The sequence below is a fragment of the Hylobates moloch genome, unplaced genomic scaffold (genome assembly GCF_009828535.3).
Source record: "Hylobates moloch isolate HMO894 unplaced genomic scaffold, HMol_V3 SCAFFOLD_3, whole genome shotgun sequence".
In the NCBI taxonomy this organism is placed as follows: Eukaryota; Metazoa; Chordata; class Mammalia; order Primates; family Hylobatidae; genus Hylobates; species Hylobates moloch.
In genome coordinates, this window is record NW_026652278.1 from 83414481 (window position 1) to 83433858 (window position 19378).

Here is a 19378-nt window from a genome sequence, read left to right on the forward strand (position 1 = left end):
GCGGAGATCGCAAGCCTCCGGCTCCCGCCTCTCCCGAGGGGCCGCGAGGAACCGGCTGCCGCGCCCCCCTCCCCAGCAGGAGAAGAGCGGGCGCTGACCCCGCGTCCTAGAACCGCGGGCGGGGGGCGGGAGGCGGGCAGGGGGCGGGCAGAGGGCCAGCTACCAGCGCGGAACACCCATCCCAGGGGCTGGTTCAAGACTTCCGCACCGAGACCCCTTCCTGGGCCTCCAGCCCTGGAGCATCTGGGGAGCGGACCCCTGCCCGGCCCCGCCCCGCCCCCGGCCCCCGCCCCGCCGACGTCGCATTAGCATGAGCGACGCAAGTGGCCCGGGCACCACTCGGGGGCTGGGACTCGCCGCGTCACAGCCCCGGGTGGAAGGGAAAAAAAAAAGAGGAGGCGGCGGAGGAGGCAAGAGCCAACGCGAGGGGAGGGGAGTGCAGCGGCGGGGCTAACGGGCGGGCAAGCGGGCGGGCGGCAACAGCATGCCCCTTGGCCAGCGCGGGCGGCCTCTCAGCGCGGCGGGGGCTGCTCTGGGCGCGCCCCGGGCGAAGTGCGCCCAGTCTCCGGCCCCGGCCCCTCTGCGCGCCCGCCTTCCTGGCCGCCCCTGAGCCCAGCAGCCGCGGGTCCCGGGATCGGCTAAGAGTAGCGGCAACGCCTCGCCGGACGGAGTCCTTTCCTTTCCCGGGACGCTGGGCCATGAGCCCCGCGGCTACCTGAGGCACAGGGGGGTCTGCTCGGCCAGGACCGCCTCCCCGAAGTCCCGTGCCCTCGCCTCTGCACTGCGGGACGCCAGCGCTCGACCCTGGAGGAGGCGTCCTCGGAAGAGCATCGGGGTGGGGGCATGGAACCCGCGGAACCTGCGGGCCAGGCCCGGGCGGCGGCCACCAAGCTGTCGGAGACGGTGGGCGCGGCGCTGCAGGAGCCCCGGCGGCAGAGGCGCCTGGTGCTCGTTATCGTGTGCGTGGCACTGTTACTGGACAACATGCTGTACATGGTCATCGTGCCCATCGTGCCCGACTACATCGCCCACATGCGCGGGGGCGGCGAGGGCCCCACCCGGACTCCCGAGGTGTGGGAGCCCACCCTGCCGCTGCCCACTGCGGCCAATGCCAGCGCCTACGCGGCCAACACCTCCGCGTCCCCGACGGCTCCGTGGCCAGCGGGCTCAGCCCTTCGGCCCCGCTACCCTACGGAGAGCGAAGACGTGAAGATCGGGGTGCTGTTTGCTTCCAAGGCCATCCTGCAGCTGCTAGTGAACCCCTTGAGCGGGCCCTTCATCGACCGCATGAGCTACGATGTGCCGCTGCTGATCGGCCTGGGCGTCATGTTCGCCTCTACAGTCATGTTCGCCTTCGCCGAGGACTACGCCACGCTGTTCGCCGCGCGCAGCCTGCAGGGCCTGGGCTCAGCCTTCGCCGACACGTCTGGCATAGCCATGATCGCCGACAAGTACCCCGAGGAGCCGGAGCGCAGTCGTGCACTGGGCGTGGCGCTGGCCTTCATTAGCTTCGGAAGCCTAGTGGCCCCGCCCTTCGGGGGCATCCTCTATGAGTTCGCCGGCAAGCGCGTGCCCTTCTTGGTTCTAGCTGCCGTGTCGCTCTTTGACGCACTGTTGCTGCTGGCAGTGGCCAAACCCTTCTCGGCGGCTGCACGGGCTCGGGCCAACCTGCCAGTGGGCACTCCCATCCACCGCCTCATGCTGGACCCCTACATTGCCGTGGTGGCCGGCGCGCTCACCACCTGTAACATTCCCCTCGCCTTCCTCGAGCCCACCATTGCCACGTGGATGAAGCATACGATGGCGGCTTCCGAGTGGGAGATGGGCATGGCCTGGCTGCCGGCCTTCGTGCCTCATGTGCTGGGCGTCTACCTCACCGTGCGCCTGGCTGCGCGCTACCCACACCTGCAGTGGCTGTACGGCGCGCTCGGGCTGGCTGTGATCGGCGCCAGCTCGTGCATCGTGCCCGCCTGCCGCTCCTTCGCGCCGCTAGTGGTCTCGCTCTGCGGCCTCTGTTTTGGCATAGCCCTAGTCGACACAGCACTTCTGCCCACGCTCGCCTTCCTGGTGGACGTGCGCCACGTCTCAGTCTATGGCAGCGTCTATGCCATCGCCGACATCTCCTATTCGGTGGCCTACGCGCTCGGGCCCATAGTGGCAGGCCACATTGTGCACTCGCTGGGCTTTGAGCAGCTCAGCCTTGGCATGGGACTGGCCAACCTGCTCTATGCTCCCGTCTTGCTGCTGCTCCGCAACGTGGGCCTCCTGACGCGTTCCCGTTCCGAGCGCGATGTGCTGCTTGATGAGCCACCGCAAGGTCTGTACGATGCGGTGCGCCTGCGTGAGCGTCCTGTGTCTGGCCAGGACGGCGAGCCTCGCAGCCCCCCTGGCCCTTTTGACGAATGCGAGGACGACTACAACTACTACTACACCCGCAGCTAGCATCCCCACTCCTCCTCCAGCCCACCCACCAGCCCTGGGTCAAGGGGGCTGCTCTGCAAGCCCACTGGCCAGCTCTGGCTCAGGGCCCGCCTCCTCCAGCGACTATCCCAGCCCCTCCTCAACCTTGACTTCTGCCCAAATTCCCTCCCTGTGACCCATTCCATATCCCTCTCTCTCTTGTTCAATGGGGCTTGGAGCACCGAGGCAACGAAGCCATCGCGCTCCCTGCGGAGGTGAAGAGGACTCCGAGTCCCCACCTGCGGCTCCCCTGTGTAGAGCCTGCATCTGTCTGTCCTTCCTTCCATTGCTCCCAGTGCCAAACTTGGGCCACTGCACCGCGGCGCCTCCGTCCAAATCAATAAACCGTGTCTGTCACAGGAGGCCGAGTCTCTTTACTGGTGGGGGGGGGGGGTGCGTGGAGGCGCGCAGGGCCAGAGCAGAGGGGAGGGTGAACTGGGTCTTCAAGTCCGAATCCAGGCCTGAGCCAAACTAACACGTAAGCGCCTGTAGCTGTTTTTCTACCTGGAAAAGGGGATAGGAGGAAAGCAAACCCAACAAAGGCTGTCACCCATGGTCACAAAGGAGCACTATGCTTCCCTCAGCCCAGGATAGACCCTCCTTTCCAGGCCCAGCGCAGAGCCAGGGGATGCCGCCCGGGGGAGCCTGAGGACCCGCTCCAGCTGGGCACGCCAGGCCCCGCCCTTTGAGGACACGCCCCACACCATCCACAGAGCTCTGAGGTGCCTGGGTTGAGCTTCCCTTCAGACCAGAATCCCGCCCCGTTGAGGCTTTGAGAAAGGAGTAGGAGCCGAGCATTCCGGCAGAGGAAGAAAAACGGCCCATCTTTTAGAGTCCGACCTCTGGAAATGTGTGTATGATGTGATGTGTGTGTTCATTAGAGAACTAGGCTCTGTCCTAGGAGGAGTGGGGGAGCCGTGGTTGGTGTTTGCTGTGTCCCTGTCAGTCCTGAGGGTCTGAGTCTTGAAGGGAGAGATGCGAGTGTGGGATCTGGTGCCAACCCCCACTGCCACCCTGTCCTTAGTGGGAGCGGCGGCCCAGGACTGTCAGGAAAGTTTCCCATCCTTAGTCCCAGCCCTGAGATCCTCAAGCCAGCGTTTGCGCAACACTCCATGTCCCGAAGACCGTAGTCTGATGATCGAGGCAGAGTCTTCCCATCCCAGCGTGAAGAGGCGGCTGGTCAGGGTCGCCTGTGTGTTAGCTGCGCCTGTGGGGGTCTGCTCTGCTGTTGTGCGCATGTCTGTCCTCGATCTGCGAGTCGGGCTGTGTGTGCCTGGGCGGAGTCTGCCTTTGTCGGTCTGTCTGTGCTATTTGTGTGTGGGGGTCTCTATCGGGGGTGGGGGATGCTTTTGTCTGAGAGGAGAGCCTGCCTCTTGCTGCAGTCCTTAAGCATCCCCAGGTCTGCCATCAGGATTGTCCCAAGTCTGTAGCACCCCACCTCTGCTCCCCACCCCATAGTGCCAGCAGGAATGGGATGGTAACAGAAAGGGAAGTCCTGCAGTGAACATTGATCCCAGTTATTGTTTCTTATTATTATTATTTTGAAAGATGGTGTAGTAGGGTTTGAGAATGGCCTGGATGGTGGGGAGAGGAGGGCAGAGAGCAGAGACTTCCTCAGACCCAACCCCCTCCAGGCCTCTGAGCAGCAGCACCCCACGGCTGGAATAATGGGGTTGGGGAAGTGCGGTGACTGGGGAATGCTGAGCTAGAGGCAGGGGGCATGGGCGGGACAGTGTTCTGTGTCCCCTTCTAGAGCCTAAATTTGTTGCCCGAGTTCCTCCGGGAAGCCCTCCGGGTAGATTCAGGGGGCCGGGAGCTGGGATCCCTGGGCGGGGAGGGGGGGAAGGGATGGGGCTGAGGACCGCGAAGAAGGGGGGCTTGGGGGAGGGGGGAAATGGAAGCGAGAGGAGGGAGGAGGAACAAGAGGAAGGAGAGAAGTGCGGCCAGCTTGCTTTCTCCTGTCGGGTGGCCGCGGGGACCCGGGCGACGTCGGAGGCCCTGCCGGGAACCCAGGCGGCAGCCCCCACCCCCGCGCTGCGACACGCCCCCCACCACTTCCGGCTCACACCCCCGCCCACACTCCTGAGTGGTGCGGTGCAGCGGCGGCCGAGGCAGCAGAGCCGAGGAGAGCAGGTGAGAAGAAGGGCTGGGCTGGGCTGGCGGATCGCGGTGCCGGGAGCAAGGGCGGCGGTCGGGGGCTCTATCCAGGGACAGCACCGGGGCCGAGAGGCCCCAGGACTCGTGGAGTCCTCTGAGTCCCGCGCAGCAGCGGCCGTCGGGGGTCAGCTAAGAAGCTGCAGGACTGCGTTGCTTCGGTGCCTGGGCTTGGGGAGGCTTGACCATCAGGGCTTCGGGACTCCAAGCGCATGTTCTCACTTCACTTGGCCCAGCATCTGCTAAGTGACCAGGTCTGCGCTTTCTGTGTCTAGTCGGAGGGTCCGTGGGTCTGACCCGACTCGCCTGAATTGCTGGTTCGCAACTGCTTCTCCCAGGAGCAGGGGGTGGGGAAGGAGGAGCAGCGGCTGGTGGCAAGTCTGAGCCAGGACATAGCCGATGACAGCCTGTGAATGACCGGCCAGACTGGGGTTGGACCTTTGGGGCAGAGCAGCCAGCCCTTGGAAAGCCAGGCTGGCAGGAGCATGGGTGGGAGGCACAAAACACAGACATATACACATATACCCTCTAGGCATCCGCCCAGGAGTGATGGAGGAAGAAGAGTTGGCAGGTGGGACCACCAGGAAATCATCCCACCCAGCTCTGCCTTCGTCAAGCTCAGGGTCCCTGAAGCCTGACTAGTGTCTCCCGAATGGGGGGAGAGGGGGCTCCGGACCAGAGCAAAAGGAGGCATTGGCTGCATGGTCTGTAGGGCCTTTACCAACCTGACCTTGTCCTTGCTGTCCTCTCAAAAGACTGCCATGCTCCGGTGAATCCTCACCAGGATGCCACCTCTTTCACTTTGCAGTTGGGGGCAGCCCCTATGAACCCACAGCACTGGGAGGCCTGGGAACCAGCCTGTGGAGTGTCCCTGCACTGTGCCAGCAAGGGCTTTACATTCTCTGCCCAGCACTGCAAGGCAGCCCCAGGCTCCTCCATCCTTGGGCCTGGTTCATCCATCTTTCTGGACTCTCTGTTCCTGGCTACAACCCTGCCATGTGCCCATACGTGGGCCATGCTTGCCTCTGGGTAGGGGTGGTGCTGGGCGGCGAGAGGGGTGAGGAAATAAGCTAAACATCAGCTTCAGACTTGAGAGAATAGAGGGTAGGCTGGTGGAAAACATGAGTATGTGCCTGTGGAGGCTTAGGTTCAGGGGGATCTCAGAGGGTAGCAATTGTGACCCACAGCCTAATAATAACAGTCTTTGCCTTCTTGGCCTGGCTCACTTCTACTGTACCTTCAAAATTAATCTGCCTCTCCCCAGACTAAGGCAGGTGACCCCTAGGGGCCCTGGCTGCCCAGCCTCCCTGCATACCTCCCTGGGCACTCTTATGGCATCTACACTGGCAGCCTGCAGACCCGAGACTGCCTAGGTCACAACCCCTCCAGCAGGCCCAGAGTCTCCCTGCCCTGGCCACAGGCCAGGCTCCCAATTAGCCCGGATGCATCCTGGAGCACAGGGCCTTAAAGGCCTCCATTCACCCATGCATGCATTCCTTTCCCTCCGCCAACGGACTGAGAGAATTCACCCTACTCCACACCAGAGATGTGGCCAGGACCCAGAGATGAAGTACTGAGCACAGTAGGTATGGTCTTACCCTTGAGAATCTAGTGGGAAAGAGAGAGTTTGATCGGCAAAGCACTTATCTATTGGGTTCCAGGCAGGAACAAAGCCAGCACTCTGCCAGCAAACCCTGGTGGATTTGGATTGCCCCGGGGTGGTTAGCTGGCCTTGGGTGGCCATAGCCTCATGAGAGCAGACTCTCACTTTAGGAACCACTGTCTCCCATATGGGGGCCCAGAGAGAACACTGTGGTCAGCACGTACAGGTGGAAGTCGAGACTGGGGCCAGGCCTGCAATGAGACCCCTATACACAGCTGTCAGGCTCTGGCCTCCTCATGGGGCTGGGGTGGTGGTCTGTTGGTGGGAGGTGGGGGGTTTGTGACAGGCCTATGTAGCTGCTGTGTTGATGCTTCCCACTTCTTGGTCCCCAGGTCCACACCTCTGCATCCCTGCACCAGGACTCACCAAGACGCCCATCCTGGAAAAGGTCCCCCATAAGATGGCAGCAAAAACTCCCAGCAGTGAGGAGGAGTCTGTGAGTGACTGTTGGAGCCCTCTCTCAACCCTGCTTTCCCCAGCCACATGCCCTTGCTTCCAGAACAGTCCTGAGTGGGACTGGCCCCCAGCATTTGCCTGGCCCCAGCCCTGTCTTCTATTGGCACAAGGCCCAGGCTACAGCTCCACCCCCAGCTTGCTGAGGATCCCAGAAGGGCCTGGAGGGGCTGAGACGGGTCTCAGGGTGGCAAGGAAATGCTAAGAGCTAAACTTCCAAATCCCCTGGCCAGGCTAGGCACTATCTTTCCCTCCAGGGCCTCTCTTCATCCCAGCTTCCACTTGTGATAGCTTTAAGCCCAGTGATTTTGCCTTAGGGTGGGGCTGAATTCCTCCAAGCCCTGCAAGTCCCAGCTCCAGCTGCTGTCACTAGTTCAGCCTTGGAGCCTTAGGCACCATGTTCTCCACTGGCCTGAGACAATGCCATCCTCCCTGGGCAGGCATCCTCCCTCCCACCCCAGCCAGCCTTCGGGTGGCAGAGCAACACACCTGATTTCAGGTGGTTGCATGTGTTTCCCCTCTCCCACACTTGTCTTTTTGCCACTCCTCTTCCTCCTTCCTCCTTCCCCCTTCCCCCAGCCCTCATTTGAAACCCTGAGCAGAATTTTCTGGCTTCTCCCCAAGAAGCTGCTCACTCCGTTGCCCTGACCTCTGCAGCTGACAAACATCTATTGTCACCTCTGGTCCACTGGCATGCTTCTCTACCCACCCCACTGGGCTGTGGCTTCCTTAAGAGCAGGCTCTGTTTCTCCATCGTCTCTGAGTCTAGCCCAGGATCTGACTCACATGAACTGCCCAGGAAACACGGAGTTTTGGAGCATTGACCTGAGACTCCCAGGTCCAAAGACACTCCTTAGTACAGGGCCAGAAGTCCAGGAGACTCTGGGGAGGATCCCTGGGGGGTTGAGATGTCTGAGCTGCGATTTCCTCCTTTATTCCTTTTTACCCACTGCTGATTCCCTGTTAGCCAGGCCAAGTCACAGCGCACTGTCAGAGCCTGGAAGAAGGGGAGCAGTGTCTGGCGGAGGCTCTAGCCAGACTTGTGGGCCCTTTTGGGCAGGCCACTAACTGGGCTGGGCTTTCTGTAGGTGCTCACCCACCCACCGTCACACAGACCACACCCCACCGCAAGAGATGGAAGAACCAGAACAGCTGGGTTGGGGGCCCAGACCTGGCTCACTGAGATTGGGCAGGGCAGCCTGGGATGCTGCCCAGATCTGTCCTCGCATCATTCCCCAGGGCAGGAGCAGCCCGTAGTTGGCACTGACATCCCACCCCTGCCAGAGAAGTGAACCCTGGAGGCAGGATCAGACAGGCAGAGGGCCGTCATTCATCCATCAGCAGCAGGGGCAGAGAAGGAGGTGCCTTTAAGGGGCCCCTTCACTCTGCAGCCTATGGGGAGGAACCCTTTACTGTCTCATGGAAACTCATCACTGCACAGAGGAGAAGCCCCTGACGGAAGGTGCCTCACTGTCTACCAGGGTGTCCCAGGAATCATGTTGCAGAATTCTGGTCATTAGGGCAGCACGGAATTATGTCTCTTATCCAAAGCCGTCTTTTATCCTTCCAAATCTCTCCACAAGAGTACACCCTTCAGGTCCGGAGATCAGTTAGATTCTGGAGCCCCAGCTGAGAACAGTTTATAAATTAAGACTGACCAGCAGACAACAATATCAATAACAGGACTATTTCATCTTAGATCTATCCTTTATGACTTAAAAGCACTTCCACATACATTAGATCTTTAATCCTATGAGAGGCAGGGTTTACTACCCCCATTTTACAGGAGAAGAAACTGTACAATTTAAGCAATATTATTATAAGTTCTGCCTTCCTATTGTCACTGGCCAAGTGAGGGACAAGAAGAGGAAAGGAATGGAAAAGGGAGTGAAAGGGAAGGGAGAGAATGACCCAGGAGAAAGAAGCAGAGTGGACATGGAAGACTGATTTTAGCCCCTAGTAGGACATCAGATTTGTATGTGACCTTGGACCAGCTGCTCCACTCTCTGGGACTCAGTTTCCTCATTCATAAATGGGAAGTCACAAAATTGAAGCCACATAGAAGCCTTCTGTGGCGAACCTGCTGGTGAACTGAGAGGCACAGCATGCATATAGGAGGGTGGAGTGGGGGGTTCTTCCTAGACTCTAGCCACACTTTGGGGCCCCCAAAGAGTATGGGTTTCCTCTTGGGAATTCCTCTGGAAGTATAAGATATCAAGGTCAGAACATTTTAGATGTGCCTATTTGAGGCCAGTTGTTCCCTCATTTAATTCTCTCTGTGTTCCTCTCAGGTAGGAATTGTTATTTATGTCCTATGGATGAGTAGCAGAGGCTTGCAGAGATTCAGAGAGGAAGGACATCCACTGCATCCCTGCCCCTGCCCCTAACACACACATGAAACAAAATTCCCTGCCTGGGTTTTATAAGTAGGAGGGACTTATAAGAAGCTCAAGGCATGAATCATCTTCCGAGGAACCCTCTTGTAGAATTCTAGTCATTAGGGCAGCACTGAATTATGTCTCTCATCCAAAACCATCTTTTATCCTTCCAAATCTCTCCATAAGAGCGCCCCCTTCAGGTCCAGAGATCAATCAGATTCTGGAGCCCCAGCTGGGAACAATCTCTAAATTAAGAGTCACCAGCAGCCAACAATATCAATAACAGGACTATTTCATCTTAGATCCATCCTTTGTGGCTTAAAAACACTTTCATATCTTTTATCTGTTTGATCCTATGAGAGATAGGGGTTACTACTCCCATTCTACAGAGGAAGAAACTGAGGCACAGAAGGAGGGTGACTTGCCCAAGGTTGCAGAGCTGGTCAGCGGCAGGGTCAGGGTACAAACCCAGGTCAGTCTGGTGCCAATATCACCGTATTTTCCTCTGCACTTTATCCCTTTCTGGGGACAGAGCACAATGAGGTCAGGGATGCCAAACAGGAACTTCCTAAATTCATAATTTTGCTGAGCTGAGCCCTAGAAATGGAGGGGTCCCAGGGTAGAGAACAACACAGGGGCAGAATGACACAGATACTAGGGACCAACTTGGGGACAAGCATGGGGCGCACATACTAGAGACACAATGCCTACGAACCCTTTCTTCCAGGGGCTACCCAAACTGCCCGTGCCACCGCTGCAGCAGACCCTGGCCACGTACCTGCAGTGCATGCGACACCTGGTGCCTGAGGAGCAGTTCAGGAAAAGCCAGGCCATTGTGCAGAGGTTTGGGGCCCCTGGTGGCCTCGGCGAGACCCTGCAGCAGAAACTCTTGGAGCGGCAGGAGAAGACAGCCAACTGGGTAAGAGGGGCAGACAAGGAACCCATAGAAGAGGGGCGGGAGGCAGACCTGGAGACAGAGGGGTCTCAGTGAGAGGCAGGTAGGGGACAAAGACAGGGCAGAAGGAGAGATGAGGGACAGGGATGGGGGATAGGTGTGGGAACAGGCAGGTGGCATGGATTGGAGGACAGGAAGGGACAAGGATGAGAAACAAGCAAGATGAGGAATGGGAAATATGGATAGAGAAAGAGGAGGACAAATCGGGGACAGGAATAGGGGACAGATGAGGACAGAGATTGCATCAGGAAAGAAGAGAGGGTGAAGGGCAGGAAGGAGACACCTGTAAGGACAGGCAGAGGACAGCAATGTAGCACCAAGCCACCAGGATGGGGACTGGGAGAGAAGAAAGGAGATAGGAGGGCACGAAGGTGAAGGACAGGCCCGGTGGACTGGGAAGCTCCTGGCACATACCTGGGGCTTAGCATATATTTGTGGAATGAATGAATTAATGCTCTGGTGAAGCGTCCCAATTTTCTCTCGGGGCTGTCAGGCTGGGACTGTTTGGAGGGATGTGACGGCCTTCCCTGCCCTCCCTGGCAGGTGTCTGAGTACTGGCTGAATGACATGTATCTCAACAACCGCCTGGCCCTGCCTGTCAACTCCAGCCCCGCCGTGATCTTTGCTCGGCAGCACTTCCCTGGCACCGACGACCAGCTGAGGTGAGGCCTTGGTGCTCCTAGCTTATAACCTGGGGACTCACCCAAGGCAGGGGCCCTTACCCCAGTGCCAGCAAAGAAAGGCCAAAGCTGGAGCCTCGGCTGAGCTTCCTGGGGCCAAATGCCATAAGACAGTGGACGTCCAGGCCATCAGGTGGGGAGCAAGGTTAGGTGTGGCTGCACTGGAGTGGAAATCACACAATCAGCCTTAGTCTATATTTATCTTGCAGTGGAATGGGCACTCATGGAGGTCATGGGTCCAAATATCCCCACAGCCTCCGCCTGGCTGAGGCCCTGGGAGGAGGCGTGTGTCCCTGGACCACACCAGTACTTGTCCCTGGGAAACACCGCCCCAGGCTGTCTGAGAGGGTCTCTGCTTCCTTCCAGAGCCCCCAGCTCTAAGCAGAGGCCCCAGAAGGCTGGAAACAATTCCTCCCCACCAGCAGCCAGAGCCTGTGCCATCTGCTGTAATTTCAGAGCTCACTGAGCCGTTGGAAGGGCCTCTGGCCGCTGATGACAATGGAGGATGGGTGCAGGGAGAAAGGGTTTCCCTTCTGGAGTCTCTCAGAGTCTGGTCTTAAGACCTGAGTGGGGCAAGTGGTGGAAACAGTTTAGAGGGAGGGCAGAGCAAAGTGGCCCGAGGACAAGAGGCAGGGCGCACCTCACCTCTGGGCAGGGCTTAGCCATGCTAGGAAGACCTCCCCACCCCACCCTACCAGCTGGCCAGCCTTCCCTCCCACTGTAGCTGGGGTCTCCCCAGGGAAGAAGGAAGGTGTGGATGGATGAATGACTTCTGAAAACCGTTCTCACAATTGCATCTGAGGAGGTATTTTCCTCCTGGTGCAATTAAGCCAGGCCCAGCATCCTGGGATGACAGTTCCCGCTGCTCATTTCTCCAGTCCTTTCCCCAAGCACTCGATTTCCTTTTCATTAGTACTGGGGTGTGGGAGGAAAGGGACCAAATTACTAGCTTTTCCTGGGAGAAAATTTTCCACAAGGCCAGGGGCCCTGCCCTGTCCGGCCCCAGGGCTGGCCTTTCCAAGGAAGAACTCCACCCTTCACCCTCCACCCCTTCTGGCCTGCTCTGTGGCCTCTCCTGGCTTCCGTCTCCCTCTCCGCTCCCTCTCCTCTTCAAGGTGATTCCTGTTTCCTCTCCCCTCCCCAAGAGCTGCTGCACCCCCAGTTCTCACCAAAGGACCATTTAGAATCCAAGGCCTGTGGTGGGCTCGCGGCATTGGGCTGGGGGGCAAGAACCACATCTGATTAGTGCACACGGGGGCGGCATACAGTGGGGGATCATAGAGTTTGGCAGTAGGGAGGAGGGAGGGAGAAGGGAGGGAAGAGGAAGATGGAAGGAAGAGGGAAGGAGGGAGGGGAGACAGAAGGGAGGGAGGGAGGGGGGAAGCCAGGCCCTGGGAGGAAGGGCTCAGGCCTCCCTTCTCCCTGCAGGTTTGCAGCCAGCCTCATCTCTGGTGTACTCAGCTACAAGGCCCTGCTGGACAGGTAGGACTGGGAGGGTGATGCCCTGTTCCAGCACAGTCTGCCTATGCGTCCACCTCCATTCCAGGAACCTTGTCTTTTTCCAGCTCTGTATTCCCATTCCTGCCTCCTGGCACCGAGCAGATGTTCCTGCCCCTACCCACTCCCCCACCATCGGGATGACCTTTAACCCAGCTGGCCTGTCTGTTAACTGTTCCTTTTCCTGGGGCAAGCACCATCCTTCCTTGATCTTTTAAAAATGCCCCCTCCCTCCACACGTACATGCAGAGGTGGAGTAAATTCATTTGAAGCTGGAGAACACATAGGAAGGCGGGGAAGGAAGAGGTGTTAGAGTGAGGTGATGGGGAGTTCTGCTTTGCCACTTGGAGGAATGGTGTCTCCAGCTGGACCCTCTGTGTCCTCAATCCCACCGAGCTCAGTGGACATGAGGCTGTTCTGACAGATGGAGAGGGCTGCTCAAGCACCGCAGGCTCTCTTTGATTTTAGGAGGAAAGTCCCTCTCCTGGCCAAGCTTAAGAGAGCAGGAGGGTGTCTGAGAGCAGCAGGGAGAGTAAGCGGGTCTGGAGGACCCAAGTCTCTCAAGGTAGACTGTAAGGGCATTAGAAGCTGGAAGGAGAGAGAGAGGCCCAAAGAAGCATCCCTTGCACAGATGAGGAAGCTGCAGCTCAGAGAGGTTAAGTGACTCATCCATGGTCACACAGCCAGGTGGCGGCAGAGCAAGGAGGGGGCAAGGGGCAAACTTCACTCTCTGTTCAACTTGACTCAACTTTACCCAGCCTTGGGACAGAGACTTAGACCCACAGCCCCTCCAGGGTAGGGCTGTTCCCTCCGGAGAGGGGCAGGCAGGGCTCCCAGACTCTCAGGGTGGAGCAGCTCAGGCTGTCCAGGGCATTCTGCACCACACGCTCCTGGGCGCTCTGCTCACTCCTCTCTAAATGCCATGGGTCACTAGGCCCTGGGCTGTTGTCTCCTCATGGTGTGTCTTTGGTCTCTCCCTTCTTCATGGATAGCACTCTATTTCCTCCCAGAACTTGCCCCTCCAGCTCACCGTCCTGTCTGTTTTCAAACAGCCTTGTCTTGCTGGGCCTGGGGACTTGGTGCCCATTCATCACTGAGTGCCCCCATGAGACTTCACTTTCCCTTTGATCCCAGACTTTCACATGTGTGTGTACACACTCACACAGACACGAATACCCATGCATATCCACATGCAGGTTCCCATGTCCAATGATGGAAAAGGACTTAAGACTGGAACATTTTCCTGAGTGCCTATTTTGAACCTTTAATTAATTAATTAATTAATTAATTAATTAACTTACTCACTTTGCAATGTAGTTATGCTGGGAAGAGGAAGAGAAATAAGGCCTCATCCTCCCCTCAAAATGTCCTTAGACTATTGGGCAAGACAGTCATTTAAACAGACACAAAATACAGCTGTGTCCCTTCCCCTGAGTCCCACACTCGCTCATCCAAGCCTCAGCCATCCCCACTGAGGTGTCTCTCAGTCATCACAAATGAGCCAGAAGAGCTTCGCCTCTCCTTCCCCGCTCCCCAACTCTTCCCACACCTTGTGGAGCCATGTCCATACGTGCACCAGCGCATGCCCTGTTGGTGAGTCTGGGAACCTAGAAGTCACCTGTGCTTGTTCTGCTTTCTCCCTTGCACCCTCATGTAACCCATGGTGCTCAGATGTGGTCATTCTTCCTCCCCACCATGTCCTCAAGCTCCCTCCTCCCTCCCTGCTGCCCTCACGAGACATCACGTTCCTTCTCTGCCACAACCTCCTTCCTTGTTCTTCCTGTGACACCTTTCAGTCCATTCTCCCCATACAAGCAGGGTCAGTAAAACAACAAAATGGAAACCCAATCGTGCCCCTGCGTGCTAAAGCCTCCCGAGGGCTTTCACTGCACCAAGAATAAGGTGATAGCTCCTCCCCACTGCCACTGGAGCCCCACAGGACCTGGCCTGCCCACCTCTCTGGCCCTGTCTTCACTGGGCCTCAGCCCCACTGGCTTCTCTCTGCCTTTAACCAGGGCTTCTCAAGCTGCCTCTGGGGAAGAACCAATATATTTTCTTTCATTTTGTAAAATTTGTGTAAAACAACAAAAAATTGATTACTAGAAAAACGGTACGAAATATGAGACCAAATGTTTTATTACAGGATTCAACAGACATAAAACTCCCATCACATTGCTACAAACATTTCTGGGTTCAGGCATTACACCAAGTCATGGGTCAGTCACAGCAGTTTAGTGCAATACTCATACTTTGAGTTGCAGTGTTGTGGGACACTTTACCCTTAGGGGTCAGCTCAATCAACCTGCCTCAGTGAGACTGCCCCTGGTCACCACCTCCTGTCCCTGCCAACACTCTGTCTCACTACCTGAAATTCTCCTGTTCACTGGTTTGCTGCTTGTGGTCTACTCCCCACCTACACATCCTAGGACCTGCACCCCAGTAGAGCAGGAGCTACATGTCTTATTTGCTGCCATATCCCCACATCCCAGAATGGTGCCTGGCCTATACGGAGGATGTGCTTCACAAATATTTGTTGGCTGAAAGAGTGAAAGGATGGATGGATGGATGGATGGATGGATGGATGGATGGATGGATGGAAAGATGGCTGAATGGAAAGATGGATGGATGGTGGATAGATGGGTGGATGGTGGATGGATGCTTGGTGGATAGATGGGTGGGTGGAAGGATGGATGGGTGCTTGGTGGATGGATGGGTGGATGGAAGAATGGACGGATGGTGGATAGATGTGTGGATGGTGGACGGATGAGAGGGTGGTGAGTGGAAGGAGGGATGAATGTTTGGTGGTGGATGTATGGTAGATGTATGGACGTACGGATGGATGATGGATAGATGGATGGGTGTATGGATGGAAGAAAGAGAGGAAGAGAGGAAGGATAGGGACAAGGCATGCTGAGACCACAGGGAAAAATAACTTCCTGCACTGACCTCAGAAGAGGCTTCTAAAAGAGATGATAAAGGAGTAGGCTCTTGAAGGAGGGGAAGGAGTTTTCTGAATAGAACAGTTGAGTTCTGGGGTTGGGGCAAAGGCATGCTGAGAGATCAGCATAAGCAAAGATGCAGAAGGCTAACTGGCAGGGTTTGCACATGCCCTGAGGCAGAGGTTTGAGGAAACTCTGAGGGTCTCCATGTGTTGTGGAAATGGGGCCTCCACTACTTTAAAAAGTGGAGAATGAGCTCTGCATCTGCCATGATGATGCAATTCTGGGTTCTGTGCCCTGTTTTGCCTAATCAAGTTACAATAAAACCCATTCTCTGTCTCTCCTCACCCCCCACCATCCCCTCGTGGCTGCCTCCTTCCCACTCCTCTCCTTCAGCCACTCCATTCCCACTGACTGTGCCAAAGGCCAGCTGTCAGGGCAGCCCCTTTGCATGAAGCAATATTATGGGCTCTTCTCCTCCTACCGGCTCCCTGGCCATACCCAGGACACGCTGGTGGCCCAGAACAGCAGCATCATGCCAGAGCCTGAGCACGTCATCGTAGCCTGCTGCAATCAGGTAAGCAACCCCTTGTCTTGGTGAGGGAGGGCACAGAGCATGCAGTGGCCATGCGTTCACATCCATTACCTTCTCCGAGGGGGCTCAGCCTTCTTCCCTGAGTCACACAGGGAGCTAGGGCACCGTGTCTCCAAAGTGGGGTGCCTACTTCCAGTCAGTCCCATGTCTCTCCACCAGTTGGTTTCTAAGACTGAGAGCCATCAGTTTGAGAATATCCTCACTGGACTCTCACTTCAGCCCTGATGCACCGAGGGTCATGATTGAGACCCTCTACCTGTACATCTGTTCTTTTCCATGCAGTCACCCAGGCTCTGGCCTTTCTGGAGACCACACACAGACAGTGTTACAGACTGACAAATAGGACCTTTTCATGTGCCAGCCTGTGGGCTCAGCACTTAACATGCATTCATCCCACTTAATCCTCACAGTGACCCTGCAGAGGGGGCCTTAGGATCTCCATGTGACAGTTGAGGACATGAGACTCAGACAAGTTAAGTGGTCTGTCCAAGAGTGGGAAGGACTCCTAGGTCTGGCCAGTGCCCCAAGGTCACGGTCTACCCCCTGCAGCTCAGGTCCTCAGACTGGGTTCCACAGAGCCAACAAGGACCCATGGGTCCTGGGGGACAGGCTAAGGATGAGGGCTCCTGACCTCTTCCTTGTGCCCACTGCACTATGTATTCCATATATTGAGCTTCACATAAATATTTCCTCTGACAAACAGTTTTGTTTTTGTTTTTGCTTTGCTAAAACGCAAGTTTGGCAACAATCCCAGGGACTCCCCTGGTACTTGCTCTACAATGTGATCTTGGGCTCACCTCACATTTTTAGTAAGTTGGGAGCACTGTGGAGCCCTGACATCTGAGGGAAGCTGTGACCTCTGTTCCTAGATTTGAAGGCCATCTAGGAGCTCTCACAGCCCACCTGACACCTTGGCCATAGACCAAGGATGTTTCCCCATCTTCATTCAAAAGTCAAGCCAAGTATTTCCAGCTCCCACAGGCCACCGTAACCACCTCTTCCAGACATGCTCTGGGCCCCTGCACTAGACCAGGCCATGCAGACACTGCTAGGGTGTTGGAGGGGAAGGGAAAACAAGGTACTCATATCAATCAGCTGAAAAGGGTATCTTGACCTGGGTCTAGGAATAGACCCTTCACAAAGCCCAAGGCTCTAGCCTTCAAAGCTACAAAATGACAGAACCACAGGGCTGACATACAAAGCACACGTAGGTACACATGTAAAGGGTGCACACGCACGCACACGTGTAGGTGCACATGCACGCATGGTGTGTGTTGGTTTTCCATTTTAATCTTCCTTTGCATATGATTGCCAGCTTGCTTTTTTCCTCCACTCACCAGTGTGTTTAAGACCCATTACTGTGGCTCTATCTATTGCTAATTCACTCTTTTCAATGGCTGGGTAGACATGCCCCAGACATATACACCACATTTCACTTAGCCATTCCCCTTCTGGAGAGCAGTGAGGCTCTTGCTACAATTTTGCTGTTGCAAACAAGGCCGAGAGGCACATTCCTCGTGTCTTCCGGTATACACGGGTATGTTTCTCTAAGCCTCAGGCTAAAATATGCATTTATAAGTGCAATTGCTTAGTCATAGGTATGCACATTTTTAGTTTTGGTAGACACTGCTCTCCAACAGTAGCTGTGCCAATTTATATTCCATTCCCCACAAACATAATGGATTCCGTGAACCATAAAAGCACATTTTCTTTTGGCTAAGTTTAATGTTGCCTTCTTTGATTGGGGGCAGCATGGAATCCAGCACAGTCCAGCCTTGGCTTCGTCCCTAAACTGAGACTAGAACCACCAAACACCTTGGGAACCTTAGGCCTGAGCATCCCTGTCCCAAGCTCACGTGTGAAGGCTGAGTGAAGGCCTGGCCACCCAACAAGTGACGTGTTTGACCTGTTTACCCCACAGTTCTTTGTCTTGGATGTTGTCATTAATTTCCGCCGTCTCAGTGAGGGGGATCTGTTCACTCAGTTGAGAAAGATAGTCAAAATGGCTTCCAACGAGGACGAGCGTTTGCCTCCAATTGGCCTGCTGACGTCTGACGGGAGGAGCGAGTGGGCCGAGGCCAGGACGGTCCTCGTGAAAGGTCAGCCGCAGTGCCCAGCACATCTCCATGCCCATCTCATGCTCGTGCCCATCAGCTTTCCCTCCTCCAGGGTTGGGCCAGGGCCTCATCCCCATCAGCCATAGTGCGGGAGCTTAGGGCCCAGAGCATGCCCTGCGGCCAGCCATGGTGCCTTGCCACCGAAGCCACCTTTTGTGCCCTCGTGTTCCATCTGACAGTATCTGGCTTTCTTGGTGGGACTAACTAGTGCTGGAATTGGGGATGTCTGGGAATATTGGGCGGGGCGGGGGAGTTAGCTGGAGGAAGGCTGGCTGCAAGTGAGCAGGTGTGTTTTCCTGGTGGGCGGTGCTCACTGAGAGTGGCTGGGGGAGTCGTTGAATGGGGATGTGGGATGGAGCCTGCCTCCGGGAAAGTGGTTCACCACCTCTTTCACCTGATCTCTCCATCCTGGGACTCTTCATCTTCAAGCTGTCCCTTATCTTGTGGCACTGTTCTTATGAAAGTCTCCAAGCATTCCCATAAGAAAGCCAGGAATATTCTTGAAAATTTTTCATCACCCTCCTGGAAACTACTTTCAGATCCAAAGCTGGTCCTATTCCAGGAGATGATGGAATGCCCTCCTTCCTTGCCCATGTTTGAGATGCTAGAATGAGAAGCAAGACTTCTGTCACTCTTTATTTGCCCCCTCAGAATTTTACTGGGCCAGGCAATCTATTCAGACTCTCCACATCTGTTACTGAGGACCCTGGGCTCGGCCCGGGGAGTATGGGAGACAAAGGAGTTGAGGCCTCTACCCAAGAGCAGCCCCGTGATGGGAACGGGAAGAGAGGGCATGGGGAGGAGACTCACATCCAGGTGCATGCAGTGCTGACCCACTTCAGACAGGCGTCAAAAACGTGCTCCAGGACTTCAGAGAGGGGAGGGAGCCCTTCCGAGTGGGATTGTGAAAGGCTCTGTTAGAAGAGGTGGGAATGGAACAAAGCCCCATGCCATGAGTGAGAAAGGCTGGAGGGAAGGATGGTACCCAGGCAGGCAGACCAATCCTGGGCAAAGCCCTCGGCCCAGCAGGGACACACCCACCTTACCCCCAGGGTGAGGAGGAGAGCAGCCGCCCGGCGAAGGTGGCCTGAGCCAGATGTACTGGGACTATTTTTTCTGACAACAGCCACTTGCATTTTCTGGTCTCTCTCGAGAAGGGTCTTCCCCCAGATCCAGCTGGCTCCTTGCTCCATGCAGAGCTCAGCCCACGTGTCCGGCCTCAGGCCCGCCTTGGGCATCCTTCCTGCACACCGTGTCACTGTGGCCCATTCTCTTACCTTGACTCTGTTGCTCAATCTCTGAGGACACCTTTGCATTTGTTTGATAAATGCTGATTATCTGCCTTTCCCCCCACCTCCCACCCACTGCCTATAAGGTCAGAAGGACAGGGGCCTTGTCTGTTTGGTTTAATTTCTGAGAAACACAGTCTGGGCCCAGTTACATTTATTAAATAAAAGAGTGAAGGGTGATTAAAAAGGCCAGGCCCC

At 56.3% G+C, this 19378-nt stretch overlaps 2 protein-coding genes across 2 annotated transcripts in view; both read left to right on the forward strand.

Annotated features, from left to right (window-relative positions):
- Positions 1 to 412: 412 nt before the first annotated feature.
- SLC18A3 (solute carrier family 18 member A3) lies at positions 413 to 2822 on the forward strand. Its single transcript, XM_032171459.2, has one exon. The coding sequence runs from the start codon at positions 844 to 846 to the stop codon at positions 2440 to 2442; it is 1599 nt and encodes a 532-aa protein (XP_032027350.1). The 5' UTR covers positions 413 to 843; the 3' UTR covers positions 2443 to 2822.
- Positions 2823 to 4308: 1486 nt separating this feature from the next.
- CHAT (choline O-acetyltransferase) overlaps positions 4309 to 19378 on the forward strand; it is a 52699-nt gene continuing 37629 nt past the window's right edge. Inside the window, 8 exon segments of the mRNA XM_032171447.2 lie at positions 4309 to 4330; positions 4333 to 4593; positions 6610 to 6713; positions 9836 to 10027; positions 10607 to 10725; positions 12172 to 12225; positions 15576 to 15756; positions 17696 to 17873. Coding sequence (XP_032027338.1) covers positions 4309 to 4330; positions 4333 to 4593; positions 6610 to 6713; positions 9836 to 10027; positions 10607 to 10725; positions 12172 to 12225; positions 15576 to 15756; positions 17696 to 17873 — 1111 coding nt within the window.